Source organism: Erpetoichthys calabaricus, chromosome 1 (assembly GCF_900747795.2).
Source record: "Erpetoichthys calabaricus chromosome 1, fErpCal1.3, whole genome shotgun sequence".
NCBI classification, from domain to species: domain Eukaryota; kingdom Metazoa; phylum Chordata; class Cladistia; order Polypteriformes; family Polypteridae; genus Erpetoichthys; species Erpetoichthys calabaricus.
In genome coordinates this window covers 164810801-164825984 of record NC_041394.2, presented here as the reverse complement: position 1 = coordinate 164825984, position 15184 = coordinate 164810801, and the positions used below count along the sequence as shown (strand labels likewise).

At 38.3% G+C, this 15184-nt stretch overlaps 1 protein-coding gene across 1 annotated transcript in view; it reads left to right on the top strand.

Annotated features, from left to right (window-relative positions):
* Window positions 1-15184, top strand: part of LOC127526149 (potassium voltage-gated channel subfamily KQT member 1-like) — a 426478-nt gene that overhangs the window by 70279 nt on the left and 341015 nt on the right. The window contains exon 4 of the mRNA XM_051920670.1: window positions 12738-12900. Coding sequence (XP_051776630.1) covers window positions 12738-12900 — 163 coding nt within the window. The remainder of the gene's footprint in view (window positions 1-12737; window positions 12901-15184) is intronic.

Genomic DNA, 15184 nt, shown 5'->3' with positions numbered 1-15184 from the left:
AGCAGGCGAATGAATGGAGGGAGTGGCAGTTCCGTCCCAAGAGGCCATTGAGAACCCAGGCCTTTGAAGCTTGGGAAAAAGTTTGTTGCTGGCTACAGCCAGACATTAATAATTCTCATAAAATGGCCGAGCTACTGGCATGTGAAAAGTTTGTTCATGCCCTCCCTGACCATATCTCCCAGCAGGTCCGGAAACATAACTTTGAGGACATGGACACCCTAATCAAGATCGCGGAGCGTCACTGGGCGGCTTGTAAATCAGGGCGATCAGAATGTTTTTTTCGACGTACCCAACAGGCACGTGGGGCAACTCCTGAGCCCACCAAACAAGCTCCCGTGCCTACCATTCGTAAAAGGGACATACAGGTCAACCTCCTTCGCTGTTTCAAGTGTGGGGAGATTGGACATCTGTCCCCTAACTGTACTTCTGAGCCCATGGATTGTTCATTGGTGAAGGGGGAAAGGTATTGTGCCACTGTGACTAACCCTTTATCTCTTCTATATACAGGTGCAGTTATTATAAATGGCAGGAAAGTAAGGGCAATGTTTGATTCCGGAAGTAACATTTCTATTGTTGCTGCCCGTTTCGTTTTACCGCAACAGTGGACTAAAATAAAAACTAGTCTGAAATGTATTCATGGGGACATCCGGTATTATAAAACAGCTCAATGTGTGGTATCGGTGAACCACAACGTAATAGGAATGGCCATGGCTGTATTACCGGATGCCCCTTTTCCAGTAATATTGGGAAGAGGTTGGAATAAAATTAACAGTGGTAATAACATAACTGTACCTAAAAAGAATTTAGGCTTAGTCATGGAGAATGATGCTCCGACTGCCTCCACGCCATATCCCTCAGTAGCACGGACCCATACGGGTACCCAATGCGAAGAAATCGAAATCGATGTCCCATCGTCCTCTGCGGGAGCTAGTACAGTTAACATAGAGGACATGGAGGCAGAAGCCCCTCCCATTGAGGTCAGGAAAGACCCGATACAAGATTTATCTTCTCAATATTTATTAACACCCTCTTCATTTAAAAGAGAACATTGGAACGATGATTCCTTAAAATTTGCAAGGAATGCTATAGTATCTATCGAGGGTTATACAACCCTAGATCCCATGCCACAGATGCCATTTTGTACCACATTTCTCCGAAATTGCTGCGCCCTTATTTAATTTAACAAGGAAACATGCACCTTTGAAAAAGGTATGGGATGATTCGGCTGATAAAGCATTCGGTGACTTAAAGTTGGCCTTTACTTCAGCACCTGTATTGAAATCTCCTAATTTTTCTATCCCTTTCATCCTTCAGACCGACGCATTGGCCACAGGATTGGGTGCTGTGCTGAGCCAGTGCGTCGACGGTGCTGAACACCCCGTTATGTACCTCAATCAGAAACTGCTGGACCAGGAGACCAAGTATGCCACGGTAGAGCGGGAAGCCTTGGCAATTAAGTGGGCTATCACGTTATTAAGGTACTATCTATTGGGGCGTGAATTTACTCTGGTGACGGATCATGCTGCTTTACAATGGATGTCCCTTCATCGGGAGTCGAATCCCCGCATCACTAGGTGGATTTTGGATCTTCAACCTTATCGTTTTAGTGTCATTTATCATAAAGGTTCCTTGCAGGCCAACGCGGATGCTTTCTCCCGTGTCCACGACCTTTCAGTGCAGGTCGCCCAACCCGATGGGTCTGGGCTGGGGGGGGTCATGTCACACACGTGCGATTAGGAGGCAGTCAAAGAGTCTAAAGGTGAGTGAACTATCGTGAGATAAAGGGTCATCATGTGGTACTTACCTGAATCTATTCCTTCCACAGAAAACCAGATGGAAAATAATTGCCTCCACTTCTGGGTATCAAAATGGCTGCGATGACGTCACTTCCGGTGATCCTCAATGACATCACTTCCGGCCCTTTCAGATCACGTCACTTCCAGCTCACTGTGATGACGTTGGTTCCGATTCCTGTCTCTAACGTCACTTCATGCCAACCATTTCCTGTTCCCATAATCATATATGTATATTTCTTGAAATAAACTGTTCAACTGTGCTTTAAAGAGTCTTTTGATCCGTTTATTTTTCATATTGTCTTGGGACAATATATGGGGACGGTCCCCGAACCTTTATCTTGTTTAAGATTTGTTTTTTCACGGGATAATCTCCCACAGTGGTCATTAAATAATGTATTACAATAGCCAATCCAATTAGAAATTAATGCATGAATTTGTTTCTCACTATCCTCCTTACTTAGAAACTGTCTTAATTTTTAATATTGAAGAAAACAGATTTAAGATCATTTTGAAGTGAAGTGATACTAATAATTCGCACACTACTCCATCACAGAAATGTGTTATGTACTGAAAGTCTTAGTGCTAAAGAGTTCCAAAGTCCGTAGTCCCAAAAATGTCCACTAGAAAAGCTAATTTTGGCTCTAGTATTTGGAGGGCAAAATACTCTAAAGACAGTTGCAGCAATTTTGCTACCTAAGATAACTGTATATCTAGTCATCCTTGCTTATATTTATTATTTTATTAGAGATAACAGACTTTACAGAATAACACATTCCAGATGTCAAACATAGATATTACATATCATGATACCCACTTCAAAAGACATAAATGGACCATATCTTTAACTGTTTTTAGGACAGTCACAGAATAAATGAAGATTAATTGTATACTGTGACAAATGTGAAAAGTTTAAAAATAGTGTAGGCTATGCAGCTACCATTCCCTTTTTCAACACTCAGTCAGGTGATCATGAATAAGTTGAAATTGTATGATCCTGCATCTGTGTCAGGAAATGATAAAGCCTATATTCTACTCATACTTTTCTTGACAATAAATTAATTATTTTAATGCTGGAGACTTAATGATTTGTAGATGTGGCTGTTTTTCAAAACCAGATCCCTTTTTCATACAGTGCTGAGGCTGAATAGATCTCTTCAGATGAAACTAATTTTTTTTTTTTTATTTTATTTATTAATTTTATTGTAATCATTCCATACAAATAGATCAATTTATAACAAAAAAAACTGAAGACAAATCAAACCCCACCACTGAAAAGGAGAGCTTAGCCAAAGGAGAATTGCTTAGGACTTTTTAATAAGGCAACGATAAACAAAAGAAAGGAAGAAATATATATAGGTAAATAAAAAATGGAGAAGGGAATTAAATGCGGTAATAGTTATTTCTCTTATTCTAAAATAGTATTGATTTGATCCTGCCAGGTTTTAAAAAAATTCTGTACAGATCCTCTAACTGAGAATTTGATTTTTTCCAATTACAGTACAATATACAGTATATATACAAACACATAACTCCAGTTCTTAAATCCTTACACTGGCTCCCGGTTAAGATTAGGGCAGATTTCAAAATCCTCTTTTTAACATATAAAGCCTTAAATGGCCAAGGTCCGGCTTACTTGTCTGAACTTATTATGACTTACAAACCAGAGTGCACATTAAGGTCTCAAGATGCCGGTCTGCTTATGATTCCAAGGATTAATAAAATAACAGTGGGAGGTCGAGCTTTTAGTTACAAAGCCCCTAAACTGTGGAGTGGTCTGCCTGCCTTCGGCCTCAGCTTTTAAATCCTGGCTGAAGACTCACTACTTCAGTTTAGCATATCCTGACTAGAGCTGCTGATTAACTGTACAGACTGCATCTCTGTTGTTAGTCATTAGCACTAAAACATAAGTAACATGATAGTTATAATTTGTTACTAACCCTTACCTATTCTGTTTCTCTTCTCGGTACTCAAATGTGGCACTTGGTGCCACGGCCCACCTGCCAAGTTGTTTTGCCTGCCTAAGGTAAAGTCATCCCTGATGTAGGATCGCAGGAATTGTCGGGTAGATGGGTCCTTTCATTGGATTGGCTGGCCCAGTCTCAGCTGTGGAATGGCCAGTTGGGGGAGGCAGCTTGATGGCTGAGGTCTCCAGGACTCTAAACAAATCCAAATCATATTATGTGATATCATCTACTGTTAAATTCTGCTTCGTACTTGTAATACTTTTATTTTTATGCTCTATTGAGGATTACTAGTGTTCTTTTCTGTATATTGTATTGTATTGACCCCCTTCTTTTTGACACCCACTGCACGCCCAACCTACCTGGAAACTGCCTTTCCCAAGGTTTCTTCCATTTGTTCCCTTCAAAGGTTTTTTTTGGGAGTTTTTCCTTGTCTTCTTAGAGAGGCAAGGCTGGGGGACTGTCAAGAGGCAGGGCCTGTTAAAGCCCATTGCGACACTTCTTGTGTGATTTTGGACTACACAAAAATAAATTGTATTGTATATATTATAACATACAGTGGTGTGAAAAACTATTTGCCCCCTTCCTGATTTCTTATTCTTTTGCATGTTTGTCACACAAAATGTTTCTGATCATCAAACACATTTAACCATTAGTCAAATATAACACAAGTAAACACAAAATGCAGTTTGTAAATGGTGGTTTTTATTATTTAGGGAGAAAAAAAAATCCAAACCTACATGGCCCTGTGTGAAAAAGTAATTGCCCCCTTGTTAAAAAATAACCTAACTGTGGTGTATCACACCTGAGTTCAATTTCCGTAGCCACCCCCAGGCCTGATTACTGCCACACCTGTTTCCATCAAGAAATCACTTAAATAGGAGCTGCCTGACACAGAGAAGTAGACCAAAAGCACCTCAAAAGCTAGACATCATGCCAAGATCCAAAGAAATTCAGGAACAAATGAGAACAGCAGTAATTGAGATCTATCAGTCTGGTAAAGGTTATAAAGCCATTTCTAAAGCTTTGGGACTCCAGCGAACCACAGTGAGAGCCATTATCCACAAATCGCAAAAACATGGAACAGTGGTGAACCTTCCCAGGAGTGGCCGGCCGACCAAAATTACCCCAAGAGCGCAGAGACGACTCATCAGAGAGGTCACAAAAGACCCCAGGACAACGTCTAAAGAACTGCAGGCCTCACTTGCCTCAATTAAGGTCAGTGTTCATGACTCCACCATAAGAAAGAGACTGGGCAAAAACGGCCTGCATGGCAGATTTCCAAGACGCAAACCACTGTTAAGCAAAAAGAACATTAGGGCTCGTCTCAATTTTGCTAAGAAACATCTCAATGATTGCCAAGACTTTTGGGAAAATACCTTGTGGACTGATGAGACAAAAGTTGAACTTTTTGGAAGGCAAATGTCCCATTACATCTGGCGTAAAAGGAACACAGCATTTCAGAAAAAGAACATCATACCAACAGTAAAATATGGTGGTGGTAGTGTGATGGTCTGGGGTTGTTTTGCTGCTTCAGGACCTGGAAGGCTTGCTGTGATAGATGGAACCATGAATTCTACTGTCTACCAAAAAATCCTGAAGGAGAATGTCCGGCCATCTGTTCGTCAACTCAAGCTGAAGCGATCTTGGGTGCTGCAACAGGACAATGACCCAAAACACACCAGCAAATCCACCTCTGAATGGCTGAAGAAAAACAAAATGAAGACTTTGGAGTGGCCTAGTCAAAGTCCTGACCTGAATCCAATTGAGATGCTATGGCATGACCTTAAAAAGGCGGTTCATGCTAGAAAACCCTCAAATAAAGCTGAATTACAACAATTTTGCAAAGATGAGTGGGCCAAAATTCCTCCAGAGCGCTGTAAAAGACTCATTGCAAGTTATCGCAAATGCTTGATTGCAGTTATTGCTGCTAAGGGTGGCCCAACCAGTTATTAGGTTCAGGGGGCAATTACTTTTTCACACAGGGCCATGTAGGTTTGGATTTTTTTTTCTCCCTAAATAATAAAAACCACCATTTACAAACTGCATTTTGTGTTTACTTGTGTTATATTTGACTAATGGTTAAATGTGTTTGATGATCAGAAACATTTTGTGTGACAAACATGCAAAAGAATAAGAAATCAGGAAGGGGGCAAATAGTTTTTCACACCACTGTATATCAAATTAGCTTATATATTTCTGGGAAAACCAAAATATGCATTCCTGGGACATTTTAAATTGATTTGTAGATTACAGAAAGGATTGAACAAGGTGTGAATTTCACCAGCACATGATTAAAAGACTGGAATCCATAGCTGATGAGTAGACTCTGTAGTATAAAGCTGCAACCACTTTAGCCTTCCAGGAAAGAGACTGGGCACACCCAAGTTACATACACAGAAGCAGAACAGTAACATGGTTAATCTAGGAGTTTATTTGATGTTACCTGTCTAATTACAAACAACAAGCCAAACTTTATTTTATATAGCACATTTTTCTAGAAAGCACCATGCCAAGGTGCTTTACATGTACAGATACTATAGATTGTACAACTGCTTTTATTTGTTATATTTAGAACACAGACAGGTTAAGGAAGTGGAAACAAAGAAGCAAATGTGTTGTTCAGAGTCCAGTTCATTATCCACTATTCCATGCTGTATTGAGTTTGTGGACATACTTTATTACAGGGGTTCCCAAGTTCAGTCCTAGGGCATCATCTTGGCTATGGGGTTTTATTTCAACCAGGTTCAAAAATAAATTGCTTAGTCTTACTTCTGAATGATCTAATGATCTAATTGCTTAATTGGTCTTTTTCTTCTCTTATTTTTGCATTCATTAGCAAAAGTAGCTGGGTGTTTGGGGGTGAGCTTGGAAAAGTTACTTGTTACTTGTTACGTGTACTTGTTCTTGATATTTGTATTTCAACTTGTGTCATAGAGGAAGGGCAGTAAATAACCATGTTGTTGCAATATATAGTTAATAAGTAACAGAAACAGTGATTCCTCAGTTAGAAAAGATGCCACGTCTGACTTCAAAACAATAAAGCTCAGCGGTGCATAGTTAAGTGGCCAACGTTAAGAAGCCCATCAGGCACAAGTCACTGTAGTAGCAGATAAGACAGTAAGAAATTAACTAGCAGCAGATATTCACTAAACAGGTTTTATTTATTTATTCATTTTAACGGTTCTTAGCAGTCCAGAAGTAGAGTAATTAAGTGGGCAACAGCATAAGGGTTCATTAATATGGGGGAAGACAAACAGTGTGAATGGAGAGCTTTTAAGTAAGGAATAAGAAGAGCGCAAAGTTAGGAGAAAAGTAACGTTGACCTCATAGAAGGACAAACAGCAGGCAGTTGAGAGGGAGAATATTACAGGAACTTAAGGGGCCAAAGGTATAAAATAGTTGTAGCAGCTCTATAATCTAATTCCTTTGGCTTATTTTTTAGTTTTACCACTTAAGTTAAATAATTTAACTTTAATAAAAAAAAGTTAAGGCAGTTTTAGTAATCCTAAATCAAATTTTAATAAAGAGGCCAATGCAATCCAGTAGTGAATTAGAGGACCTGGTACAGGTGTCCTTTAGACAGATAGTTTGCACCCCTAAGTTGGCACGAGAGATGATTCCAGACCAGACAACTAGAGAAAAAGAGGGTCACAGTCACGAGGTAAAGGGTGCACACTGACCAGGGGTATTAACCCCAGAATTAGAAGTGTCAAACCATTTTCAGGTCCTTGTGGAGCTAGATGGTATCTCTGATGATTCTGAAGTGGTAGGCAGGAATGAGGAGCCCCAACGGGCCACCTCAAAACCACTTCTCAGAAAGAGAGAGGTAGTGATAGTTTGGGGCTCAATCATTAGGGCGATTGAAGTGCAGGTTTGCTCCAGAGACAGAGAGTCTTACATGTTGTGTTGCCTTCGAGGTGCACAGGTGGGGGACCTCCCTGGAAGGGTGGATAGGTTAGTCAAGGATTGTTTAAACTAGGAATGGGTGGGCAGGGAGTTTAGCACAGGCCATGTTTAGAACTATACATGGGGGAACAAACAATACTGTAGAAATAAAAATATGTAGTAATGTAAATTCAAACCCAACATTTAAATGTACAAAGGAGTAACATATTAAAAATAGCTTACCTTAATGCTGGAAGTATCAAAAATAAGGCAAGTGAGCTGTATGTAGCAGAGTATAATTATGACATTATAGCAATAACAGAACCCTGGCTAAATGACAAAGATGGAGAGTAAAACAAAGAGGGGTACACATTTTTAGGAAGGATAGACAGAACAGAAAAGGATTTGGGGTTGCTGTTTATGTCAAACAGAATTTAAATGCAAGTCCTGTTCAGCTGGACGATGAACCCCATCTTAGTGGGGTCATGTGTCTTTGCCTAAAAAGCATTAGGGAAAATGGTCTTATTTTAGGAGTGTGTTATAGACCCCCCCAAAGCAAACTGTAATTTCAACACACATCTTTTTAGTAATATTGAAAAGGCAAGTTTATGGGGAGATATTATAGTCATAGGGGACTTTAACCATCTGAATATTAACTGGAATAATCTTGCAAATGGTGGAGCACAAGAGCAGGAGTTTTTAGAAGTAATCAGTGACTGTATTTTAACACAATGTTAAAGCTGCGTAGACAGTTGAGGAACAGTGGAACAAGTTTAAAAATGTTTTACATGTAATGCAGGAAAGGTACATACCTAAATTTGGAATTAATAGGAAATTTGAATAAACTTTGCAGTGGATTAATAAAGAGTTAAAAAAAAAAGATGCAACAAAAAAACTGCCCTATAAGGTATATAAGACTAATAACTCCAAAGTGAATCGTAGGGCATATGGGAACATGAGGGCAACCATTAAGAAAGATATTAGGGATGCTAAAAGGCAGTTGGAGGGGGATATAGCAAATAAGGCAAAAGACGATTCTAAGATATTCTTTCAGTATTTTATTAGTAAAAGAACAGTCAAGGAGGAGATGAAATGCATCAGGAATAGTAAAGAGGAATTAAACCTTTTCTGAGGTCTTCACAAGTGAGGAAATGGATAATCTCCCAATACTAAAAGGTACAACCGAGGAGGTTCTGAGTGATTTAGAAATTTTAGAGGGAGAAGTAGTGCTCCAATTAAATAGGCTGAAATCAAACAAATCACCAGGACCAGATAATATTTTCCCTCTTCTTAAGGAGGTTAGTGAGTACATACATTAACCTTTGACACATATTTTTAGGAAGTCACTGCACACTGGGGAGATTCCGAAGGACTGGAAAATGGCAAATATTATCCCATTATATATAAATGGTGACCGGGCAGATTCAAGTAACTATAGACCGTTTTCAGAGAGATACTTTCATGTCCCATGAAACGAGACTTTGTGCCAAGAGATTTAACCATGCCCGGGGCCAGAAATAAAAGACAAAGAGTAGATGACATAGTAGAACATGGCAAATAATTCAAAAACGTTGGCATGATACACATGCAGAGCAGGTTAGAGATAATGAAAGTACTAAAATTCGAAAGTCTAAAAAAAAGTAAAAGTTAAGATTGCATTAGTTTAAACAAAAGGAAATTATCACTCGGTGAAATAACGGAACAGCAAAAAGAGACTGAATATATTGTTCGGATTTAAACTTTAAGTCAGAGACTTGTAGATCGTCTAATTTGTGTTGCCATTAGGGAAAAGTGGTGTTTCTTCCCAATAAAGAGGTATATCTGCAAGAATTAAAAGATTTGTTGTATGGTGAAATTGAAATCTACATACACTAGCGGCAGAGACGCGAAGTGGCTGTCGCGTAGCGCAGGCCATGGAGGGGATTGGCAAGCGAAGCAAGCAGGGGGCAAAGCCCCCTAGTTTTTAATATAAATAAATGATTTGGGATAGGAATATAAGTAGCAAGCTGGTTAATTTTGCAGATGATACCAAGATAGGTGGATTGGCATATAATTTGGAATCTGTTAAATTATTACAGAAGGACTTGGACAGCATACAGGATTGGGCAGATTAGTGACAAATGAAATTTAATTTCAGTAAATGTAAGGTATTATACAAAGGAGGTAAAAATGTTAGGTTTGAATACATATTGGAAGGTCTGAAAATTAACAGAACACCTTATGAGAAGGATTTACGAGTTGTAGTTGACTCCTCTACAATTCCAGAGAGTGTTCAGAAGCCTTTAAGAATGCAAAAAGAATGTTAGGTTATGTAGTAGCATGGTGTGTGGAGTACAAGTCCACGGAATTTATGCTTAAGCTTTATAATGTACTGTTGAGGCCTCATCTGGAGTACTGAGTGCAGTTTTGGTCTCCAGGCTACAAAAAGGACTTAGCTGTGCTAGAAAAGGTCCAAAGAAGCATGATTAACCTCATTCCAGTGCTACAGGGGATGAATTATGGAAAAAGATAAAAGAGTTAAACCTTTTCAGTTTAAACAAAAGAAGATTAAGGGTGACATGATTGAAGTGTTTAAAATTATGAAGGGAATCAGCACAGTAAAATGAGTTCATTAAGAACATGGGAACATAGTTGGAAACTATAGACACTTGGAATAAGCTACCAAGTAGAGCGGTAGACAGTAAGACTTTAGGAACTTTAAAAACTAGACTTGATATTTTTTAGAAGAATTAAGTGGATAGGACTGGTGAGCTTTGTTTGGCTGAATGGCTTGTTCTCGTCCAAATTGTTCTAATGTTATAAAAATTCAGAAATATGTGATAATACATTTACATGTAAGCAAAATTCAGAACTCTGCATATGTTTGTAATTCACCTTTTCTTGTTGAGTTAATTCCTTAATTGTAGCTAAATACTAAATTAGTGATAAGCAGTACAGACACAGGTTCAAATGACATTGAAAGTGATTGAAATTAAAACTCGCTGCCACGGTGATACGCTGGACTGAACTTGGGAGCCAATGCTTTAATATATTTGTTGTGGAGTTTACTTGGGGAAAAATAAAACATTGGCTTTCAATAATATTTTTTACTTAAAGGCTAAAGTAAATGAAGTACAGAACAAGTGAACACTGTTCTGCAGAATGTGAACTACCCATGAGGCAGTATATTAGTATCGGGGAATTACATTATATTATATTAGTATCGGGGGTTTTCACAGAAAAAATGAAATGAGGATATACTTACAGTCAATTTGATTGGCATACAGTATAAGAGAGGTTAGTCTTTTTAAAGGAATACTCCAGCAAAAATGATATTTTTTTTATATTGTAAGAATAACAAAGAAGACCAGATAAAGGATCATGGGCACTGTAGTGATCTCCATATAATCTGAAATTCCATCCATCCATTATCCAAACCTCTATATCCTAACTACAGGGTCACAGGGGTCTGCTGAAGCCAATCCCAGCCAACACAGAGCGCAAGGCAGGAAACAAACCCTGGGCAGGGTGCCAGCCCACCACAGGGTGTGCACACACAAACACACACCAAGCATGCACTAGGGACAATTTAGAATCACCAATGCACTTAACCTGCATGTCTTTGGACTGTGGGAGGAAACCGGAGTACCCGGAGGAAACCCACACAGACACGGGGAGAACATGCAAACTCCACTCAGGGAGGACCCGGGAAGTGAACCTGGGTCTCCTAACTGCGAGGCAGCAGCGCTACCCACTGTGCCACCGTGTCGCCCATAATCTGAATCTGTTCAAAAAATGAAAACAAAAGGAAAGGTTGTCACTTTATAGATGTGAGTCTATAGCTGACAGCCTATGATGGTGACAGAGCCATTTTTCAGTATGGAGGATAAGAAGAGGCAGATTCAGGAGGTCGGGAACCGGAAGAGACATCATTTGACATGCAACTGTATATTTCTGCTTCAGAAGGAATAGAAAAAGCCTTAGAGAGCAACACCAACACATGGTTTGAAGTGCAATTTCCTTTAGATGAGCCCTGAATATTTTTCTCAAGCACACGTGTCAGAACATCTGTATTACCCCATGTATTTTTAGTGGAGGCTAAGAAAATGTTTTATCTCATGTTTTCGTAGAGCAAGTACATGATTAAGATTCTTATTTAATGGGACACAATAGTGAATAAGGCTGGACATCAGTAAATAATGTGTAAAGTGTCCATGGAAAAAAGGGAAATCACAAAATCCACATAAGATAAACAGGGTTCCCATGGTACTGTGCTGGTATTGAATTATAATTATTTCTAATACTGATGATAGCTCAGACTGAAAATAAAAGTTTTTAAACAGCACATTGTGGATATCTTCAATAAGTATAGTCATGTAATGACTGAAATAAACATGTCACTTGTTTGAAATGCAAGCAAGTTAAAATGCAATGTGAGTTACAGGCACATTTTGAATGTTACCTCTGATGGAAACTTGTTGACAAAGTTTGCAGGTAGTTTGAAACTCATAGTTAAAAGAACACTCACTAAAAGTTGTAGAACAATTATATAGAACAGTGGGAAGCATATCCTGAGCATCTGGTATGTGATTTTGGGTAAAGTGATGTTTGTAAGATTTGTCAAAACTTAAATTAAGCACTGAAAGTTCTACCTTAAGTGCAACTGGGGTTCAGTTTATTCCCAGGTGGCATGAATGTCAGTTCAGGTCTGTATGTTTTTTCCAAAAGTATCTAGATGGAATTTTGGTTCCTATGAATATCGTCTTAAAATGCAGTCGGGTTAATTGGCCTGGTATCCTAGAATAAATGTGGGTATATGAATGTCCTATGATGGGCTGAGGTTCTCTCCATGGCTACAGGGTTAGATACCTCCTAGAAGTGTGGCATTCAAATTTCATCTAAAGCCATTTTATTAGGCTGCCTTCTAATTTTGTATCTTCTTGTATTTTTTAAAGCATCTTTTGTTGGGGTGCAGCATATTCTTGTCTAGACTATCACTTTCTTCTCTGCCTATTAAACTACAGTGATGCACAAAACCTTTAAATATGAGGCAGCTTATGAGGATGGATAAAAGGCTGTTAGAACTAAGAGTTCCTTCTCTCCTTTTTTGCAGAGTAAGAGGTACAAAAGAAAACTGAAAGGGGGCCGTGATAATGAAATCACAGTTGCTTTAAACACACCTGATCAAGCTTTATCCATTCCTCAAATCACCTACGATCACATCAGCGACAAGGAGGATAAGAAAGAAATTGAATTTTATAGTGATGAGTCAACAAGTAAGAACTCTTTCATTTTTTAACTAAAATTAAACTTAAACAATGGAACTCATAATTTATTTTTATTTTCAAGTTTTGAATTTATTGTCAATACTTATTTGCAGCCAGTAAGTATTTTTGTACAAATAAGTAACCTTTTTTATTTAATGTCTTTTTGCTCAGCATTCTACAGAGAGATACTTACAACACAAAATAATCAGGAGCAAAGTATGAGTTCTACAGCTCCATTGCACAAATGCAGCAGTAGTATGTAACTACAGGAAAAACAGTCGGAAATGTTGAGAGTGTCTAACGCTTTCCGTCACCATAAGAGAGATAAAAGTATAAACTCACCACCAGGTGCTGTTTTTGAGTACATTTGATAAAAAAGAACCCAGAATGCAAGAAAATGCGTAGAGATAAAAGAGTGAGTTCCGTACAGAAAATGCATTGGTACAAACCCAATTCATTCTTGTGACTAAGTAAAAGAAGAATGTATTTTTTGTGTGTATGAAAGCTTCCAAAAAAGAGAGGAGACTTTGGTCCATTGCAAGATTTATTTTAGTAGTGACAATTGCTGGACCAAATTCATACTGTATGTGAAAATACACTATGACATGCTCACAAATAACTTTTAAGTATTGCAGAATCACCATAAATGTGCTTAGTAAAAATATAGGAAAAAAAATGAAGAACTGGTGCTGATGATCCTGAAATACAAAAGTTATAAAAGTTTAAGAAAGGTGAATGATTGCTACTTAAGAGTCATTGACAAGGAAATAAGAGAGGAGAGAGTTCTGCGAGAAAGTTGGTTGCAACACCAAAAGATTAGTGATGCTTGGAAAGATCTTGTTAATGAAAGAAGAGGTATCTGATTGATTGAACATTGGTTTAATAAATGTGCAGGGAGTTATGTAAACATTCATGGATGTAAACTGGATCATACCGTATGTCTAATTGAGTAATGATGGAAGCAGTACTATGTGTTAAGAAAATTACAAAATGCATGCCTAAAAAGAATAATTTTAAAGAGCCTGAAATTAAGCCTTTAGCAGATTAAAGAGACTATCAGGTGACATCTAAACTGCAACACTTGCAAAGAATGTGATGGACATGAAAAGAGAAAGGAATCAGAAGATATATTGTTAATGGTTGTAATAGAAGGAATAGACATAACTAAATACTGCATGTTATAATGTCACAGAAACTGATAAAGGAAGATGAAGGGAATGCACATATAATCACAAATGTCAAACATAAGATGGTAGTTGAATAGATAAAATGGTGCACGGACTGGTTGAGGGCCTAGGGTAACATAGTCTATCATGCCGAGTTTCTCTTGATAACACCTTGTAGAATATTTCTTGAGTAACCATGTATTAAACTAGCTTAATTAGGGCTTAGGAGGTGGCAGGTGTGTGTAAGATCATCCATCATGTACTAAATCTATATTCTATACCAGTCAGATGGGAAACCTAACATGGCCGTAAACATAGAAAGAGCTATTTACAGCACATGGCATAATGTAGCAGGCATTTTCAGTTGGTCTAAAAGGTAGAAAAATGTAATTGGCAGGAGTAAAATACATAATGATGCTCATAATGGAAGCATGATATGCACAAAGTTTATTTTGATCAGTTTTTAATATACAGTATATAATAATAAAGTTAGGTATTGCTTCATAATGGAAAAACTTTGTTGCAGAAAACACTTAGTAGAAAAAGAAGAGTATTGAGCTATTTTTCTATATTAACTACACCATGAACATCCTTTATTTACACAGCTGAAGGATTCACTGCTTGCTTAAATTGCAAAATGGCAGTTTGATGAGACACCTGTGGCAATTCACAGGTGTTTTAAAAGTGATGTAGTTCAGGCTCCATGAGTGTGCAAGTTTGTGTAGCCCCAGAATGTTTAATGGGGAGATTGGGGCTGATTGCTCTTGCACGTTAGGGTGCACTTAGTTCCACCTTCCTTATTGAGTTTCCATGGGTTTTATTTAGAGCGCTGCACTTATGGAGGAATAAATGAGAGCCTGAGTATGAAAGAGGGGATCAAAAAAGAAGAGGATAAAAACCAAAGAAGAGAAGCATTTCAGTAGTGAGGTGACAGACAGTCAGTGGCACAGTTAGGAGGTGAGCGATCAGCTTTGTAAGGGACAGATTTGGAGGTCCCTGGGCTAATTGAATTGTCCTTCTAGGGATCCAGGAGATGCCAGAGAAATGGCTTAAGAAAGAATGAATTTATTCTGGATATTTAGCTATAGATTTATTTATTTTCTACAATCATGGAAGAGCACCAGTTT